Source organism: Lupinus angustifolius, chromosome LG20 (assembly GCF_001865875.1).
Source record: "Lupinus angustifolius cultivar Tanjil chromosome LG20, LupAngTanjil_v1.0, whole genome shotgun sequence".
In the NCBI taxonomy this organism is placed as follows: domain Eukaryota; kingdom Viridiplantae; phylum Streptophyta; class Magnoliopsida; order Fabales; family Fabaceae; genus Lupinus; species Lupinus angustifolius.
In genome coordinates, this window is record NC_032028.1 from 10,706,128 (window position 1) to 10,721,722 (window position 15,595).

The 15,595-nt window shown below is 33.4% G+C and overlaps 2 protein-coding genes across 3 annotated transcripts; both read left to right on the forward strand.

The window, feature by feature from the left end:
* Positions 537 to 3,501, forward strand: LOC109336662 (ABC transporter I family member 21-like). The gene is made up of 5 exons (XM_019573399.1): positions 537 to 995; positions 1,547 to 1,598; positions 2,015 to 2,151; positions 2,405 to 2,491; positions 2,808 to 3,501. Exons 1-5 carry the CDS (start codon positions 687 to 689, stop codon positions 3,090 to 3,092), a joined length of 870 nt encoding a protein of 289 aa, XP_019428944.1. The 5' UTR covers positions 537 to 686; the 3' UTR covers positions 3,093 to 3,501.
* On the forward strand, positions 5,548 to 15,390 carry LOC109335241 (serine/threonine-protein kinase tricorner-like). Of its 2 annotated transcripts, none has more exons than XM_019571357.1 (14): positions 5,548 to 5,665; positions 6,280 to 6,501; positions 7,658 to 7,832; positions 8,933 to 9,016; positions 9,118 to 9,359; positions 9,562 to 9,784; positions 10,089 to 10,168; positions 10,491 to 10,575; positions 11,885 to 12,016; positions 12,106 to 12,219; positions 12,320 to 12,367; positions 13,959 to 14,043; positions 14,702 to 14,758; positions 14,906 to 15,390. In XM_019571357.1, the coding sequence occupies exons 2-14, from the start codon at positions 6,287 to 6,289 to the stop codon at positions 15,019 to 15,021; spliced, it is 1,656 nt and encodes a 551-aa protein (XP_019426902.1). In that variant the 5' UTR covers positions 5,548 to 5,665; positions 6,280 to 6,286; the 3' UTR covers positions 15,022 to 15,390. The 2 variants fall into 2 exon arrangements, with proteins under 2 accessions (XP_019426902.1, XP_019426903.1); XM_019571358.1 differs by having other exon boundaries at positions 12,106 to 12,174.

The window sequence follows — 15,595 nt, forward strand, 5'->3', positions numbered from 1 at the left end:
TTCCATTTGAGAAAGTTATATTATTGTAGAATACTATTAGAATTTAAACAAAAATAAAAATTATCAAACCTAAAAGTATATGTCTAAAACACTATAATTCATTCCATCCATATCAATAAAAGTAATACATTCCACCATCAAAATGGGGAGACACAAGCATTTTACATGTTTTTTTTTGTTATAGGAGGCATACCTCTTCATGTTAGAGTACCACAAAATGTGTTAGTTGATATATTTAGTTGAAAAAAGATATTAAAATTAAAATTTTAATAATTAAATATTTCTCTAATTAATTATATTAAGTGACACATTTTATAAAACAATAGATATGTTTCTTATTTGAAATGTGTGTACTCTCATATAAGGTGGTACCCAAAACTATTGCTTAAATTGAAACAATTTCAACCAATTGACCTAAGTGTTTGAGGATATAACCATTAAGTATTAACATTGCGCCTTTTAAACTAATTAATCAAACATTTATTAAAGATTTTACTTTTTCTTGAAATAATCTATAATCAGTTTCCCATAAGCTTTTATTAGTTAGGTTTATGTCATATTCACATGTTCATTTCCCCAACCCCCAAATCTAACAGCAGACGTGTAACTCTCACAGTCCCACAATTCCAACACCACAGAAGACAATAAAAGCAGCATCGAACACAAACAAACCAATCAGATTCAAAATGGCGAGAGAAAGTGAGAATGGAATTGTAGTCAAAGCGATGCAATTCTCATACGAATACTCAGAAAAGGAACCACCATTGTTTATAGATTTCAACCTTAACGTATCTCCTGGATCACGGTGCTTATTGTTGGGTGCTAATGGATCTGGGAAAACTACATTGCTTAAGATTCTAGCGGGTAAACACATGGTTGGAGGAAGAGATGTAGTTCGTGTCTTGAATGGTTCTGCTTTTCATGATACCAAACTTGTTTGTAGTGGCGATCTTGCTTATTTGGGTGGATCATGGTCCAAGAACGTTTCCTCCGCTGTAACTATCTTTTTCCTCTTTTCTTTCATCAAATTATTGTTGGTATTATTATTATTATTTCATGTAAGACTGCTCCTCCCAACAAGTATCACTCTAAGGAATTCAACCCTTGACCTTTTGGGATCTAGCGGGACCTTACACCACTAGACCACCACATTGTTCCTATATTTACATACGAATACCAACGAGGCATTGGTCTAATGGTGTGATGTCCCACTAAATCCCTCGTAGACCAAAAGGCCATAGTTCATTTTTGTGAGCTACATTTGTTGGGAGTGCAATCACTTACCCTGAAAGGATTAGTTCCTTACTTATCAGATGAAGGGATACTCTTAGTTGTAGCAAAAAAAATATTTACATGCAAGTATGTGGTTTAATTGGCTATGCAGTTGGTTAATTTTTACATTAACATTATGAGACTCTGATTATGACCATACTAATATAAATGAGAGAATTATATGACTACGAAGGGTAGACGATGTGTTTAGTGTATATAGTATTTTCTCTTGATCAATTCATTTTGAACATGAATGGGTGCTGCTAATATACAGGGGGATATTCCGCTCCAAGGAGACTTCTCTGCTGAACATATGATATTTGGAGGTGGGTTTTCAAATGTATTTATCTTTTATCAAATGCAACTGCATCTCCATTTTCAATTTAGAATTATCAGGATATAATCTAGTTATGCCAAATCTTGGAGTAGATCATTGTTTTACTCCTTGAAAGTATAAGAATCGGTCATATTAGTCCACAACTTAAGAAATTAATATATTAGTCCCTGAAACTATAATTGGTCCTTGAAATAGTTAACATTAGGATTAATATGGTTCATGCTTACAATTTCGAAGACTAACATGATAATTTCTTAAAGTCATGGACTGCCGTGACAAAAATGAGAGTTTACTCTATAACTGGATTCTGCAGCATGTAGATTCTTCACGACTTTAGCTATTTCAATACCATTGTCCTTTAGTCTTTATGCATAACAGAACTAAGGTATTTCCTGCTTATGGCAGTTGAGGGCGCTGATCCTGACAGGAGAGATAAGTTGATCGATCTGCTTGATATAGATCTGAACTGGCGGATGCATAAGGTATCTGATGGGCAACGACGTCGAGTGCAAATTTGTCTTGGTCTTCTTCATCCATATAAGGTATTAAGGAAGTAAAATCACTGAGAATTTTGGTATGGTTGTTATGCTGATGTGAACAATGTCAGTGCCATGGCTCTCACATGTCTCTCTCCTGAGTTTGATTTATATTGCATGTTGCTAACTCTGTTACAGTTTCCAACTTTGAATTCTAACAATGAACTCGTGCTGTATGCATTGTTTTTAATTTTATAATTTAGTGTCGCAGATGAAACCAAGCCTGATATATAACCAGATCCCTTGATTGACATTTCAGGTTCTCTTGTTGGATGAGGTTACCGTTGACCTGGATGTTGTTACTAGGATGGATTTATTGGACTTCTTCAAGGAAGAATGTGAACAGGTATTCACTGCCTCTGTCTGTTTGCCTGCTGAAACACTCTGGATATGAGTGTGGAAAACTCGAATATTAGATGATAGCTGGTCCTAATTGTAAATAATAATCATAAAAAATATAATCATGAGTTTGATCTTCATGCTCTACAAGGGACAAAGTATGTTTGATACCGGCTCGATATTTCTATTGCAAGCAATTGTGGGAAATATATAATGCCTTCATAAATGATAAGAACATAGATTGAGGATATGCCCGTTTTGCAAAGGCTGGAAAGTTGGGTTCATAAAAGTAATTGTTTTCTAACGTTTTGTGTTGTTTGCAGAGAGAAGCTACAATTGTATATGCAACTCACATTTTTGATGGACTAGAGACATGGGCAACTCATCTGGCATACATACAAGAGGGTGAGCTGAGGAGAGCAGAAAAAATATCAGATGTTAGCGAATTGAAGTCTTCGACTAATCTTCTATCTATTGTTGAGTCCTGGCTCCGAGCTGAAACAAAGCTTGAAAAGAAGAAGCCTGTCCACAAGGATTCCCACACTCAGAACACTTCTTTTGTTAGCTCTCCTTTCTTTTCGTCTAGACACATGGCATACTATCGATAGTCTTTGTTCACACAAACCTCTTTAAAATAATTGAAGTTGAGGAAGTAATTCTTTATTTCGTGCCTGCCAATTAAGTGGTTCTTTATAATAAAAAAATAAAATTTGTGTTCACAAAGGGTGTCCCTAACCCGACCGTCAGAGACTACTGCTTTTCGAGATAGAAAGATGAACGAAGTTGGTGCAAGCCAGGTCGCCTATCTATCAATTGTGCCAGGTTTTTCTGATTTATTCTTTATAATTTAAAGCACTTCGGTTTTCTGGGTTAGCTAAAGGTGTAAACAAGCATGCTTGAATCATAGCTTTATAGTTAGTTGGATGCAGCATGAAGTCTCATGGGGCTGCCTTTAGACAATACAATGTTGTATTCATTTTTCATACCATAAATAAAACATGCAAATATGTTGTGTCCTGGTTTGAACGTGTTGAAGCCAGTTACCATGGGACAAGTTGGCCAAAGATGTTGATTATGCAAAGCTAGATAGAAGATTGTTGGTTTTTTTTTGGGGTTAGGGTCTCCATGTAATTACTATGATTTGTGTGTCTAGAATTTTATTAAAGGTGTGATTTCATAATTTGGTATATTATACTTTGGAATTCCCAAGTTAGTGTGCTACCTATTTGGATGAGGAAATCTTACTATCTCTAACTTATGGCACCAACCTAATATATAAACCATTCTCAGTGCTTACCCTTTTCATCTATTGAAAGTTGAAACTATAATGTTTCATGTATCACTCTAAACCTTGCTCTTTAAAAAGCAAATTGCATATTCTTCTTCCTGTTGGACATGTTCACCCACTTCATATTATTCTTTATATTGTGTCTATCTACAACAGTTTAACTTAATCAATGTTTTTTAAGGGTAAGTTGCTAGTCAATGTTCTTAAATAAATATATAAATATGGATAATGAGCGGGATTGGTTCAAGTAGTATGATTAATTCCCTTTGAGCAAGATTTAGTATTTGAGTCTTTGGATTAAAAAAAATTCTTGTTTTGCAAAGTAAGTTTCACCATGTTGTGGATATTATTGATTTGAATAAGATTGTATCTCATGGAGTATTTGCCATATAGAAAAGAAAAATATAATAATTGGATCTCATATATTGATATGAGTTAATATATATACACTATCATCATAAAAGTTTTTATACAATCATATTCAATTAATCATTTATCAAGTTCAACTCCTATCAATTAAGGAGGAATTCCCATACAGAAGTGAGTATAAAATTTTATGCACCAAATTAATATTTTATTCTAATTTATTGACTAATAAATTCCATTTTTCATTTATAAAAAATAACAAAAAAAATTCAGTTTTCAATATCATGTTACTGCATGCTCATTGTAAAACGTAAAGTTAGTTTTGCTATCATCCTAGGAAACAACTCAGTTGATAGAAGAAACACCTCAATTGATAGAACTTTTCAACTTAAATTGTGAGTATGAGTTCAAACTTTATACTTTCATAATTCCCTTCTCTTATGCACTGTAGCTATAAAAATTTGAAAGTCTAATAAAGTACCAGGTTGGATATTTTGGGTCCTTTAATTGACATTATATAGTAACCATTGTAAAGATGATAATTGGTACATTGAATGGGACAATCTAGCCTGTGCATTTTTTGTTACAGGCATACTGCGAATGCTAATATGCTATGCCTATGGCTATGCATTGCACAAAAGGAACAAGTGAACTTTAGAATAGACTCGACCTAATAAGCTAAGTGAGCTTTTCCAACAAAAAAAAACTCAAGTTGTAGTTTGCATAATTAGACATCCGAAAAAAAGTTGATGACAAAAAGTCAAAAATTGATTATCCAAAGTTAGTTTAGAGGTGGATAGTCTCTAACACATTATTAATTGACTTCAAATGATATAAAAATGTGCATTTTCAACCTAACAAGCTAAATGAGCTTTTCCAAAAATTCAACCCTCAATTTTCATAGTTAAACACACATTTGAATTCGTCTAAGTATAAAAGTTGAACTTCAGCAAATACTAAACCAAATTTCTTGTATTACCAATAATATTTTTTACTTTTTGGGTAGGGAACTAATTATTTTTGGGTGTATGATTGTCCTCTCCAACAAGTACGAAATCAAACCTTAACATTTTGCTCATCCTGAAATATAACACAACCTTGTGTCAGTCGACCAACACATTGTTGATAAATCCTAAACCATATTTAAAAATACTAATTATTCAAAAATTAGGCATTAGTTTTGTTAGGTCCCTTACCTTTTTCCACCCAGAATCCAGTTCCTCTCGGGATCGAAACTAACTGATTTTTAAATACCAAAATAACTGTTTTTTGGTTCTCCTTAGTTTAGTACCCGTATCCATTTTCAATTTAAGAACAGAGTAATAATATTTTAAATAAAAAAGGAAATAACGATAAACATATAATTGCAAAGTTGGCATAAAAATTGAATGCACTGTATTGAAGAGGAAGCGGAGAAAAAAATGAAGCAGATAATGAATATTCTCCTCTTCTGAGTTTCTCATCAGAACAACCATTGCCATTGCCATTCCTAATCTTGTTCTGAACGCAACTATATACTATTACGCGGTAATTCTATTTTTGCATAATGTTCCTTAACCCATAAAACCTGTTTTGCTTGATGGAATCTATTTTACTGTTTTTGCTTCGATAATGCTTGAAGCCCAAGGTTTAATTAATGTGAATATCCGTCATGGAAAATGGGTCAGCTTCAAAATTAGAAATTGCAGTAAAAAGAGATTAAAAATCTTCCTTTTTATTCTTGAAAAGGTGGCTTTCCTCATAGTTGCCATTGGTACACGATTCTTCACTTTTTACATAATTTTAGGAGACACTCTTTATGATGAACCGAATGTGTTATCTGGTATGGTGAATTCTTCATGCGTAAGCGGAATGAAGGATAAACAAGAGAATTATGTAACTATGATTTTACTTATGAGAATAAAGTATTTCTCGTATAAGAAGACTCTTTTGACCACCAAAATCATGATATGTGTCATATTTTACCATTTTCTAAAAGAATATTTATAAAAACTAAAAAATAACACATATGTCATAATAATTTTACTAGCCGGAGTAGATACATTATCTGATACGAGGAGATACTTTATTTTCTTTACTTATTTTTAGGATCATTGCTATGTTGTAATGAGCAAGAGGGATGATTGTTTTTTTTATTGAAGTGAGGGGATGGCTTCAACAAGGAGCTGGCTTCAGAGGTTAAATCCTCAGGTTAAAACAAAGGTAGTTTCAAAGAAGAAGGGGGAGGATAATGATAATGGAGTAAATGATTATTCAAATGTGCATGTTGATGAAGTCACAAAGCAGAAGGTTGCAGCTGCAAAGCAGTATATTGAAAACCATTACAGGGAGAAAATGAAGAATCTTCAAGAAAGGAAGGAGCGGTATGAATATGATTCATCATTCATTTCATAAGTGCTTATAATGAGATGATTATGTTTGATATATGATAACACCAATTCATGACACTAGCTTGTCTTCAACGCACTTAGATATAGTTTTTTGTTAGCATTATATTGTGTGGCAAACCCCAGTTCTTTTACATCCATCTCTATAGCTTTCACCAGGGTTTCACAGGGTTGTATTTCTGTCATGGTTCCATTGTGTCACTTATGGCTTGATGTAGTCAATGTTGACCATAATCGCAGCATTATACGGTTGCTGCAGTTGCTGCAACCGAGTTGTTGCGACTGCATCACCGGATGTGGTCTGCATTTTAAAACATTGTCTGGCACTACTGATACTAAATTTTCTAATTTCGTCGGATACTGAGTGGTGTACTTTAGATTCACTTGTCATACCCATACTGCCTTCTGGAATGAGTTGCACACTTTTCCATAGGAGCTTCCTTATACTAAAGTTAATTTAATAGTAGAAGTTTTAATGGAGGAGGTTACTATTTGTATTTATTACCATTTTTATGGCAATCAGGGCACAATACTGTTCAAGTAGGTTCGCTAAAAGTATAAATTTTAAAATCTAAAAGAGATACAACAACAAGCAAGCCTTAATCCCACTAAGTGAGATAGGCTAAATCTAATCAGGATCTAATTTTAAAAATAAAAAAGGTCTGATCAGTTGTAAGCATACTGTAGCAACACATATATTGCATATTAATGATGGGCTGGCTGCATGTGCCATGTAGTTTCATAAGAAACATAGGTGAAATAATAAGGAAAAATTTAGAGATTAATGTTTTGTCAGCGGACATGATTTATTATAAAACATTATGGTGTCATTTGTCCCATATAGTCGATCTCACCTAATGGGACTAAAACTTGGTTGTTGTTGTTGTTGCGGAAGCTATTAAGTTCTGAAAATTTAGCAGAGTAGAAATGTATTATTGTAGGAAATGGATTCCTCTCTTAATTTTTGGTTGAGATATCTTGAGTGAACCTGTTCCATCAAGACTTCAGTGAAGCATGTAAAAATTGCTGGAACTAGAACTGTTTATGCTTGTTTGAATGCTAATCACTATTATGTTAGTTGCTTTCTCAATCATGAGGCAATTGTTTATAGTAATTCACTTGCTTATGATAGTCGAACCGTCTTGGAAAAGAAGGTGTATGATGCTGATGTCTGTGAAGAGGATCAAAAGAACCTGTTTAAGTTTTTAGAGAAAAAGGAAACTGAATATATGCGCCTTAAGAGACATAAGATGGGTGCAGATGATTTTGAGTTGTTGACTATGATTGGCAGAGGTGCATTTGGGGAGGTATGTATTTGTTTAAATGCAATTAACCATATAACATGACCCACTATGCTTTTATTATTTTATTCTATGTGTAGAGTGTAATATTGCTTTGTTGTGTCTCTGGCCATCAAAATTTGAAACCTAACTAATTTCTTCTGAATACTTTGGTATAATCACATATTATTTTGTACTCTTGGTTCATTATATGCATATCACAAGTGTAGTGAGTTTGAAGGAGATATAATAAAATATTTTAATGGGTTAATGTGGACAACAATACAGTGTAAAGGCATTCATGATGTATATATTTATTTGATACATATTTTTCCTTAGGATTTGATAGGAACTTAGATTTCACTATTTTTTCTTTATAAAAGGCAGCTGCATTATGATGTTATATGAATAATTTGGGACGTTCACCATTACCACATTAGTATATGCCCTTGATTACCAGCATCCAATTGCTAGTCGTATAATGGATTTCACATTGTACTGTACAATTAATCAAGGAGGACCCCGATCTCTTATATAGACTAAAAAGGTTTATTTTCCTCCAAATACATCTAGTGTGCAAGAGATTTATGCAGACAAATAAAAAAGCTTATTTGTACCCGAAAAAGATTGTGATTTTGAGTTGAAGATATTGTTTGCTGGTTCATCCACACTTTTTTGAACTACAAGTTCATTCTTAAATCTTATTTTGTAGTTTTGAGTAAAAGTTGGCAGTATTACTGACAGGAACTGAAGTTTACTAGAGATAATAGAAGAAATTCTGAGAGCAAGCTCTGAATACAAAAAAATAGCATGAAAATGAATAAAAGATAGAGGAAATATGAGTGACGAAGTCTACACAGGCTCTGTCCTGTGATCGTCATCCCAAAACTACCCAAATGATCAAATCTACCACTCTCCATCCTCTTCACATAGACGCCCCCTTCCTAATTCCAGTCTCTCTTGCTCCTCTCTCTTGCATGTGTCCTTAGTGTGACATTCTTCTTTCTATTACTAACAGACTTCCCATCATTACATCTGTGTGTCTAACAATAACCCGAGTTTTTTCTTATTTACACATGTATTTCTGCTTACAGTTTGACTCTATCTAAAATTTGAATTTGTTGCAGGTCAGACTCTGTCGGGAGAAAACTACAGGTCATGTATATGCAATGAAAAAGCTAAAGAAATCAGAGATGCTTCGTAGACGCCAGGTTTACACTTTTTGTCTTGCTATATTATGTTCTTCCAGGCAATAGCAGTATCTATGCCCAAGGAATGAAGCCATCATATTTATTCCTGATTTTTTTTTCAGGTTGAGCATGTCATATCTGAAAGGAATCTCCTTGCTGAGGTTGACAGCAATTGCATTGTCAAACTTTATTGTTCATTCCAGGATGACGACTATTTGTATCTTATTATGGAATATCTACCGGGTGGGGATGTGATGACTCTTCTTATGAGAAAGGATACCTTGACTGAAGATGAAGCTAGATTTTATGTAGCAGAAATAGTTCTGGCTATCGAGTCTATACATAAACGCAATTATATACACAGGTTTGTGTACAATTGTTCATTTACTTTCAGAGTAGTATTGTTTCTTCTATTGGAACTTGGTATAACTAAGTTAACTTCAGAAACATGCTGTTAGAATTGATCTACAGAGCCACTTCTATCCAAATACGTATCTGTTTCAAAGTAAAGCAACCTGAGTCAGTTTTACAGTATCGATTTATCTTTTCAATTTTTTGTGTTGCAGGGATATCAAGCCCGATAACTTATTACTTGATAGATATGGGCACTTGAAACTGTCAGATTTTGGACTTTGCAAACCATTAGATTGTAGAACACTCGAAGAAAAGGATTTTTCTATGGGTCAGAGTGTAAACAGATCTAGATTTACACAGAATGGTGAACGTGCTGCTCCAAAACGCACACAACAAGAACAACTGCAACACTGGCAACAGAATAGAAGGACAGTGGTAAGTTCACTACAATTATATTTTGATTCCTCATTCCTTTCTATTTATTATGATAATGTGTGTTATGTGGTGTTTTCCTTATGATCTAGTGATATATTGAAATCATGTACTAATATATTGCACCTATCCAACCCTCTATCCTCCTGTCCAACCCAAATTGAAAAAGGAAAATGGAAAAAAGAATAAGAAAAAAGAAATGGTTGGATTCTACTGTTGAGGGTATCTGTGGAAGATACCTTTGACTGCTTTCCATTTTATACTGGTTCTTCGTAGTCTTGTAATTGTGAATGTATGAATGTTGCAGGCTTATTCCACAGTTGGTACACCAGATTATATTGCTCCAGAAGTTCTGTTGAAGAAAGGTTATGGGATGGAATGTGATTGGTGAGTTTTATGCACTTCTATCTAATAATTGATTTTTTTCTGCACTGTATGATGCATGCATGATACCACATCCAACTTTATTCCTTTTATTCGTTACTTGATTACCTTTTCCAAAAGTTTTGTTTCTACCTAGCTTGGCATGAAAATTTGCTACTTCTATATTTGAACATTGTTGGGCAGATTGCCCTTTGTTTTTTTCCTTTTCCCCGTTCAAATGTTTTGAAAGCATATTGGAGTTTTCTTGAATTTGTGAATAAACTTAAATAAGTTCAGGGTTGGATAGCTTATTCTGACAGAACGATGGTTGTTATAATATTCGCAGGTGGTCACTTGGAGCTATTATGTATGAAATGTTGGTAGGATATCCACCTTTTTATTCTGATGAACCAATAACAACATGTAGAAAGGTAATCTTTGCGATAGAAATGTTTACTTAGACACACTCTTACTATCTATTATAGCATGCAGTTTGTATTTGATTTTCAAATTTTACATCAGCTATTAGTATCTGTTTCCCCCCATAGTTTCTACCAAAATCTATCATTCTAATATAAAATTGATGACTAGATTGTTTACAGTACCCATTAATAAGTTCTGGTTGATTCTAATTCCAAGCAGACTTTTGACTCGTTTGGTGTTCTTAACTTGGGCATTACATGATACCGAGGATCTTACTTAAAAATTCTGTCAGTGCTACTGTATGAAGTGCAATTTGTACCGATGTATAAGCAAATGGTACCATATCAACTAGGCCAGACACTATAGTGGCTTGTGTTGTGACGGATTCATGTTGCTCATGATGCATCTGTCACTGACTTGAACTTTAACTGGTTGTTTGTTAGAGACTTAATAAATACTTCGATTCTAAAGAAATCAAACTTGTTTTTTTGTGAACCATACTGCATGTTGTTTGTCAGAGGTTGAGTTGTATTAAGAGTATGGAAATTGGAAAAGGTAGTTTGATGTGGCAAATATACATCGAAGCTAATTATATCATTCATGATTTTCTCTTCATACGCCATCAATTATACTTCCTTTTTAAGAAAAAAAATATAAAGCGTCTTATATTTTTCCATTTCATCTGATGTATTTTGACAACTTTAACTGTAAACGTGGATTAAGATTCTCTAAATTGCTAGGTGCACGTTACTCTGTATTCTGTAAAGTGCAGAGTGGATCACCATAGATATTAAAATGTCAATGCTTTATATTTTTGGATAGTATAAGCAACATGATAGGAAATCATTGTTTTTACGAAACCAAGTCCTTTGATTTTCCCATCAATGGTAATCCATAGTACATAGTCCTTGCACTTTTAAGTTGCCAAATCCTATAAACATTGTTAGGTTAGGTAATATAAAATCATTCATTTGCTTTCACCCAACGGCTTAAGCTTTTTGGAAAATTGGTTCCTGACATGGTATCAAAACCTTTATGACCAAGTGGTCGGAGTTTGATCCTTATTATTCCCATTCTTCTAAATAAATAAATGAAAGTTGAATTTTGGCATATGGTATGATGGACCTATGCATAGTGAAGTGATGCTTCTAGCCCAAAGTGCTATTGCACGGGGGCGTGTTAGATATTACAAAATCATTTATTTGCCTTCACTCAACAGCTTAAGTTTTTGGTAAAGCTGGTTCTTGACAAACATAATAATGTAGAGTTTTTCTAAATCTTCTAGCACATGAAAATTTCCTGAATTGTTTTGTGCAGATTGTTAACTGGGAGTCTCACTTGAAATTTCCTGTAGAAGCAATGCTATCCCTAGAGGCTAAAGATCTCATTAGTAAACTTTTGTGTAATGTCGACCAGAGGCTGGGGTCTAAAGGTGCAGATGAAATAAAGGTGTTGTGAAGTGTCCTTTTCTAAATTATTATATTTGATATATTTATATTTGGAAATAGAAGTTACCCTTCTGTTGTGCTCCTCTTTAGGCTCATGCATTCTTTGAAGGTGTTGAGTGGAATAAGTTATATCAAATGGAAGCTGCATTTATTCCTGAGGTCAAGGATGAGCTAGATACTCAGAATTTCGAAGATTTTAAGGAGGTATTTGAGTCTTTCATATTCTCACTTATTTTGTGTAGCTACTTTTCTAAGGTCATGCACTTTGTTCATTTTTTTCTCATTTTAGTTGTTGCATCTGCAGTCTAACATCCAAACTAAAACAGCAGCAAGGACTGGTCCATGTAGGAAGGTAATCTTGGGTGTTTCCTGTTCTTTCAGTTGATATGATTTAGTATGTTGTTTGTGTTCAATCATAAATTTAGGCAATTTAGGGAAGAGAGAAGAAAACCAGCTATCATTTTTGAACCTGGCAATTAGTATGTTTCTGCTGTTTTGAAATTAAATTTCATTTTACTTGCATGGCTCTTGGTATGCTTTTTTCTTGTTATGAGTTCATAGGCAGGGTTGTGGTAGTAGGAAATATGTTGCAAGCTATCCAATCTGTATGGGGTTCCCATATCAGAAGATTTTTTGTTCCGCTTTTCATTTTTGACAAATTTTGGCATTTGAAATTATATCGCCCCACTAGTTTGAAAGTGAACAAAGTCTTTCAAAATCATGATATGGATTGGGAAGTAAGTCTACTCGTTTGTCTCATTGTCCAGGGAAGTAAGTCTATTCCTCTAATTGAAAATTAATTTTGAGATGGACCCTTAACATACTATTTGAGCCATGGTATCTTCCTTGACGGAAGCTTAGGCTTGTGATCCTTCTTCCGGTTGATTTTTCGGTTGTCATCGTTTTTTCCAAGTTGTTTTTAGTTGTCATCATCTAACTTCCAAGGTCAGTCGTTTCCACTATTTTACCGTCTTTGTCCCAGATACACTGGCCTCATCTTTGTCCCAGATGCACTGACCTCGTCTTTGCCCCAGATGCATTGGCCTCATCTTTGTCTCTGATGCAATGACCCTCGTCTTTGTCCCAGAGTTACTGACCTCATCTCTATCCTAGTAGAAATGCCAGCCATAATTTCAATTTCAAAGATTTTGGGTGCTAACGGCTAAGAAAAGAAAAAAAACAATTCTATATTTTCATGTAGCAAACTTAAAGCTTAGAAAGTTTTAGCTTGAGGGGGAGTGTTAAAATGTCTAGAAATATCCCATAATACCTATCATATCATGGAACTGGTTAGGATTGATATTATTATTAAAGGTTGTTCGATCAATTATGTCATTATGGGTAATCACGTTAGGATTCTGTTTGTCTTTTGTTATTGGCCAATAAATAGGACCAATCTTTTGTATTTTTTAATAACCTCAACATACCACTTCAATATCAATCTTGTACTAGTGTGATTCTCTATTTTATCTCTTCCTTCCTTCTTACCTAAAATTCTCCTGTTCAACTTTTATTTTTGATATTGCACTTATAATTTCTAAAAATCTGGATTATGGAATGCAATTTCCCTAAATTTTTAAGAGGCTGAAGTGTGAATTTGTTGGGATTGCTAAAATGAATATTTTATAACATCAATCATGTTTCTGCTGTTGATGCTATATTTGCCCTCAACTATATGAATTTATACTCTAGAAATCTTGTTAGCCCTTAATAAGTAATAGTGTTGAACTAGCTGTAAGTAGTGGCCAATGGACTTGTCTTTCTTCAGTTCCAACTATCGGTTGTCTTGTTCATAAGCAGATGATATCTGTCATACAAAAAATTCACATTTTTTTCTTGTCCTATAGTTTTCAATCTTCAAATTTCCATTTTGTTACAGTTGTTCTCCCTAACCATATCTCTTTTCTTATTCTTCTTTTGTTTTATTTGTTCGGGTGTTACAGATGCTTTCGTCTAAGGATTTGAATTTCGTTGGATACACATATAAGAACTTTGAAATTGTCAACAATTATCAAGTTCCTGGGACAAGTAAATCTCTCTCTCTCTTTTAACTCATCATGTTTTTACTATGTTAATAATATTAGCTACAAGGTTATTTTGGTTATGGTTGTGGCTATTTGTTTACTTGATTGATGTATTTTGTTTTAAGCATGCTTTAAGATTAAGGAAATTGTGGTGACTATATTTTTAACTTAAATACATTAATCGATTGATTCAGTAAAGCAATGTAAAACAACATATTCTGTAGCAACCTTAACTATTTCATGTCAGGTTTCTTTGAAACTTACTGTTATTCTCTTACCTTTGATTAAACAAATATTAAGAAAAATCAGAAAAGAATAGTAGAAACCTGGAAGATCAGATGTGCTCATAACAGCAAATAGGAACACTAAAAAGCATGAGTTGTTCATTAAAATTAGATGCAAATAGGGATAATTTAATCAATCTGTAGGTATAACAACATTATGTGCAAAAAACATGGCCCATAGCCCCAAATCAATAAATGTAGCTTATCTTGCATATGATTCATTGCACTCATGATAGAATATTAGTAACCATATATCAAACCATAATTTCAAATGAGTGAGTTGACATGTTTTCAATTTTGTGTGTGTTACATTTAAGAATGTCCTGGAACTTCATTATTCTTGTGTTTGTTGACTTTGCACCCTCTTGCCCTGCACAGCTGAATTGAAGAAAAAGCCCTCCAAATTAAAGAGACCATCCATCAAAACACTTTTCGGTAGGTTCTTCTTCATTGCCATTTGATTCCTCTGAACTTTGTTTCCTTTAGTTTGTGTTGTATTTTGTATGCCTTTCTGTTTCTTGCATAAAACTATGAACCTTTTTCATCTTATCAAACATGCTGACATGATAGTTTGTGAATCAGAGACAACACCAGAGGTACTTGAGGTTTCTGATACATCATCTCCAAGCAATAAATCTCCTAAAGGAAGCTTTTTAAAGGTCTTGCCAACTCAATTAGAGGTACATAAAAGATTATGATCCTTAAGCAAGTTCAATCAAGAACAATCAAAGTTCTTCAAGAACTCGAAAACAAGATGAATGAAATACCTCTTCTCTATTGAATTTGATGATATTGGTGCAAAATGAATACAATACTCAATGAATCCTCATTTCACTATTTTTTTTATAATCAAAACAGAAATAACTAACTATTGACACGTGTTAAGTACTAAGGGATATAATTTCCTAGAGGTTGCTTGATGCACATGCAACCATTACTTAGATCAGAAGGGGAGTCAAAGATTGTAAAAATATGATCGTAACATGACTCGTAAGATCCTACTTATCAATATATATGCACATAAATTCATATATATACACATTACTAATTTACTAGAAAGATTTGAAATAAATATATAGTATCCAACATAGAAAACTTAAAAAGTTTCACTTAGTATTATTTTTTTCTAAATAATTATATGTTTCACTATAGTTAATATGGTACATTTAATAGTTTAGAGATTAGATACTTTTCTATTAAAAAAATATTTAGTTCATAAAAGAAATAAAAAAGGATAAGATACTTATAAACAAAAAGACCTTCTGACTATAC

Excerpts from the sequence above, each read along its gene's own strand:
- LOC109336662 (XM_019573399.1), top strand. The coding sequence starts at position 687 with ATGGCGAGAGAAAGTGAGAATGGAATTGTAGTCAAAGCGATGCAATTC. Across the intron at positions 1,599-2,014 it reads TGAACATATGATATTTGGAG|TTGAGGGCGCTGATCCTGAC; the intron begins GTGGGTTTTCAA and ends TGCTTATGGCAG. Across the intron at positions 2,492-2,807 it reads TCAAGGAAGAATGTGAACAG|AGAGAAGCTACAATTGTATA; the intron begins GTATTCACTGCC and ends TGTTGTTTGCAG.
- LOC109335241 (XM_019571357.1), top strand. The coding sequence starts at position 6,287 with ATGGCTTCAACAAGGAGCTGGCTTCAGAGGTTAAATCCTCAGGTTAAA. Across the intron at positions 9,360-9,561 it reads AAACGCAATTATATACACAG|GGATATCAAGCCCGATAACT; the intron begins GTTTGTGTACAA and ends TTTGTGTTGCAG. Across the intron at positions 12,220-12,319 it reads ATTTCGAAGATTTTAAGGAG|TCTAACATCCAAACTAAAAC; the intron begins GTATTTGAGTCT and ends TTGCATCTGCAG.